This window comes from Portunus trituberculatus, chromosome 26 (genome assembly GCF_017591435.1).
Source record: "Portunus trituberculatus isolate SZX2019 chromosome 26, ASM1759143v1, whole genome shotgun sequence".
Taxonomy (NCBI): domain Eukaryota; kingdom Metazoa; phylum Arthropoda; class Malacostraca; order Decapoda; family Portunidae; genus Portunus; species Portunus trituberculatus.
Window position 1 is genome coordinate 2,101,830 of NC_059280.1, and position 4,408 is coordinate 2,106,237.

General features: G+C 59.7%; 1 protein-coding gene across 1 annotated transcript in view; it reads right to left on the reverse strand.

The window, feature by feature from the left end:
• Window positions 1–276: 276 nt before the first annotated feature.
• LOC123509257 (mediator of RNA polymerase II transcription subunit 1-like) overlaps window positions 277–4,408 on the reverse strand; it is a 20,606-nt gene continuing 16,474 nt past the window's right edge. The window contains exons 2-4 of the mRNA XM_045263456.1: window positions 799–2,363; window positions 538–580; window positions 277–365 (exon numbers count right to left, since the gene is read on the reverse strand). Coding sequence (XP_045119391.1) covers window positions 277–365; window positions 538–580; window positions 799–2,238 — 1,572 coding nt within the window. The 5' untranslated portion in view covers window positions 2,239–2,363. The remainder of the gene's footprint in view (window positions 366–537; window positions 581–798; window positions 2,364–4,408) is intronic.

Here is a 4,408-nt window from a genome sequence, read left to right on the forward strand (position 1 = left end):
GATAAATTATGAAAAACCAGCCAAGATTATGTTTTTTTTTTGTTTAATTTGAGCTGTTTTTCTCTCTCATTTCGCTCAAACGACGCGTTCCAGACTTGCCTCAACACAAAGTGAGAGGGAGAGAGAGGGAGAGGGGGAGAGAGTGAGAGTGTATTGCAAGTCTTAATAAAAAGAGAAAGTTTTGTGTGTGTGTGTGTGTGTGTGTGTGTGTGTGTGTGTGTGTGTGTGTGTGTGTGTGTGTGTGTGTGTGTGTGTGTGTGTGTGGCCATGCTCGTGCTACACATCAAGGGAGAGTGAAGGAGCGGGAGGTGGGGGGGTGAAGGAGCGGGTGTTGGTGTCGGTGGGGGGGGCAGGGGGCAGGGTGTCTGGGAAAAGAGAGGAGGAGAGGAGAGGGGGGGAGAGGTGAGGGAGTAACACAATAATGCGTGCTGCACTGTACAGAGGGGGTCGCCGCCCCCGGCCAGTCCCCCCTCCACCACACACACACACACACACACACACACACACACACGGTGGGGAGGGGGGGTGCCGCAGTACCCACCTTGAGGAGGGGCCGGCCCAGGGGGGAGGCGTGAGCGAGCTAGCGTGAGGAAGGAGAGGGAGCGTTAGGACACGGCAAGACGCGGCGGCGGCGCCCACGGTGCGCCGCGTGCGTGGCGGAGCCGCCTACGCCCGCCACGCCCCGCGCCGCGCCAGCGCCGCCGCCGGCAGGTTAGTGTGTGTGCAGTAAGTATCAGAACCCAGCGTGAATCCCCGACCCCCACCCCGCCCCGCCCCGCCCCGCCCCTCGCGCGGTACCTGGGAGAAGCGTGACTGAGTCTCCATGATGTCAAAGAAGAGCTGCATCTTGCGGTGGAAGGCCTGGGCGCCCTGCGCGGGGGACGGCGGGCTCAGCGCCACGCCGCTGCTGGGGAACCCGTGCGCTGTGTGCCGCAGCGGCAGCTGGCGCGGCGCACTGGGTCCCCGCGCCCCACGCAGCTCCAGGCTGGAGAAGCGGCGCTGGGCGGTGCCCGAGGGCGAGGTAAGGAAGCCCCCGGGGTCCGGGCCGCGCTGCGGGGACACTGCGGGGGAGCTGTAGGCAGAGCGGCTGCGGTAGTTATGGGGCAGCGAGTGCTGGCTGCCGTGCCCAGCCGGGCGCGCCGGTAGCCCGTCTGGTCTCTTCGGGGCGCCGCCCCCGGCACTAGTAGCGGACGCCAGGGAAACAGGCGCCTCCTTGCGAGAGGGCGAGAGGAACCTGGATGGCGTGGAGGCGCCGCTGGTGGCGGGGCTGCCGCTGCTGGCCAGGTGGGTGAGGCTGCCGGCACTGCTGCTGTTGCCGCACTGGTACAGCGTGCCCCGCGCCGCCCCGCCGCCCTCGCGAGGCCTGGCAAGCTGCAGGCGGGTCTCGATGGTGCGGAGCAGCGTGTGGCCGTCGGGCAGGGCGGGCGTGCTGATGCCGCCCGCCAGGCCACGCAAGGCGTGGTCAGAGCAGGAGGCGGGCAGGGTCTTGTAGCCCGTCTCGGGGCTGTGTAGGCTGCGGGGTGCCGCGGGGCGGGGCTGGCGGCTCCGCAGTTCCTCCCTGCTGCCTTCGAGGCGCGCCTCCTCCAGCTTGGCGCGGGTAAACAGCGCCTCCAGGTACGCCAGCTTACTCATATTGGCCTCGTGCGCCGCCCGCACCCGCCCCAGTCCGCCGCCGCCCGTCTCCGGCCCGTAGAGAGTCAGGGGGCGCAGCGCGTCGTCCAGCGCGGCGTGGCGCCCCCCGTTGAGCATGGGCGTGGTCCGGGAGCGGGGCAGGGCGGCACGGGAGCGGGCGGGGGCGGGGCTGGATTGGTCGTCGTCGTGGCGGGTGTCGTCGTGGGGCGGGGCGCTGCTCTGCTCCGACCCGGAGCTCTCCTCGCAGCCCGGGCTAGCCTCCTTGCCCGACGTGGCGCCCGACGTGGCCCCGGAGTCCTCTGAGTCTGACGACCGCTCTCCGTTGGCCAGGGCGGCCCGGGCAGCTGCCCCGCCACCGCGCCCCCGACCACCGCCGCCGCCGCCGCCGCCACCGCCGCTGTCGTATCCATCGAGCAGCAAGTTGGCGCCGCCGTTGTGCAGCAGCGCCAGGAAAGAAGGCTGGGGCGCGTCGTTGCCCCACACCACGGGGCTGGGCAGCAGGCCGCTCCTGCTGGTGCGGGACGGCCCGCCGCCACTCTTCTTGCCGCCGCCCTGGAGCTCAGAGGGGGGCCGCCGCCGCCCCTCGCCGTGCCGCCCCCCGGACATGGCGCGCACCGTCACTGTGTCCGCCGGCCGCGGGTCTCACGCGGCGCGGGGCGTCACCATACCTTGATGGCCGCCACGCTCCACGCCAACCCACCACCAACCACCGCACGCCGCCCACACTCTGCCTGAACCGCACACACCATTAACACACACCACCACGACACCACCTACACAACACCAATACGACTCCACCAACACCACCAATACGACACCACCAACACCACCACAACAACACAACCACCACCACCACCACCACCCCTCCCCAAAACACCACCACGCCCAAACCCCAAACAAGATACCCACCGCCCCGCCCCGCCCCGCCCCAGGTGAGGCCTGAGGGGCGGCAACACAAAGGGCGCCAAGGCAAAATACATCAACTCTTACTTTTCTTCCTTCCTCCTCCTCCTCCTCCTCCTCCTCCTCCTCCTTCTCCTTGATCCTTCTTTCTTTCCTCTTCCTCCTCCTCCTCCTCCTCCTCCTCTTCCTCCTCCTCCTCCTATCCTTTGTTTTATTCTTCCCATTTCTTTATTCGCCAGTGTGTGTGTGTGTGTGTGTGTGTGTGTGTGTGTGTGTGTGTGTGTGTGTGTGTGTGTGTGTGTAGTAATAAAAGCTCCTCCTTCTTCATCTTCTTCTTCCTCCTCCTCCTCTTCCTCCTCCTCCTCCTCCTCCTCCTCCTCTTGAATACCGCATTGCTAATTTACATAAATTTCCACTTAATTAGACAAGATGTGATTGTAGTAGTAGTAGTAGTAGTAGTAGTAGTAGTAGTAGTAGTAGTAGTAGTAGTAGTAGTAGTAGTAGTAGTAGTAGTAGTAGTAGTAGTAGTAGTAGTAGTAGTAGTAGTAGATGAAGATAAAATAAATAAAAAGATTTCTTATTTCTTTCAAACACACACACACACACACACACACACACACACACACACACACACACACACACACACCTGCTCAATCCCGTATCCCACGTTAATGAGCCTCTCTCTCTCTCTCTCTCTCTCTCTCTCTCTCTCTCTCTCTCTCTCCTTAAGGATTCAACTTGTCAAGAATAAAAATTACGAGAGAGAGAGAGAGAGAGAGAGAGAGAGAGAGAGAGAGAGAGAGAGAGAGAGAGAGAGAGAGAGAGTTAAATACACTTAATTCAATATTGATTAATCTTCACAAGACAAGCATATTCCTCCTCCTCCTCCTCCTCCTCCTCCTCCTCCTCCTCCTCCTCCTCCTCCTCCTCCTCCTCCTCCTCCTCCTCCTCCCTTTATAACAAGCAGTATACATATCCCGTCTCATTACACTCCTCATCTTCCTCTTCCTCTTCTTCTCCTCCTCCTCCTCCTCCTCCTCCTCGGCAGGTAATAAGAGACGATTACTCACTAATTAGTCAGGTGTGTGTGTGTGTGTGTGTGTGTGTGTGTGTGTGTGTGTGTGTGTGTGTGTGTGTCTGCTTTGAAGGTGGTGATGGTGGTGGTGGTGGTGATACTACTACTACTACTACTACTACTACTACTACTACTACTACTACTACTACTACTACTACCTACTCCTCCATCTTTTCCTCCTCCTCCACCTCCTCCTCCTCCTCCTCCTCCTCCTCCTCCTCCTCCTCCTCCTCCTCCTCATTTTCCCTAGCAAACTTTAACTAACTTCCAAATAAGGAGAACAAGGTTTGGAATAACATCTCCTCCTCCTCCTCCTCCTCCTCCTCCTCCTCCTCCTCCTCCTCCTCCTCCTCCTCCTCCTCCTTATTTATTACATCTCCTCCCAATCAATCTTCTTCTTCCCCTCTTCCTTACTTTATTTCCTCCTTCCTCTCTTCCTTCTCTTCCATTACAAGGAGGAGGAGGAGGAGGAGGAGGAGGAGGAGGAGGAGGAGGATAGGTGGAGGAGGAGGAGGAGGAGGAGAGAGAGAGAGAGTGTATGTATGTCTTAGAGAGAGAGAGAGAGAGAGAGAGAGAGAGAGAGAGAGAGAGAGAGAGAGAGAGAGAGAGAGAGAGAGAGAGAGAGACAATTTCTCCTTTATGACCGTATAATCACACGAACACACACACACACACACACACTCTCATTTTCAAGAATTTGGTATGTCTTCCTCCTCCTCCTCCTCCTCCTCCCTCCTCCTCCTCCTCCTCCTCCTCCTCCTCCTCCTCCCTAAGAAGACCATTACAAATATTTTTTTC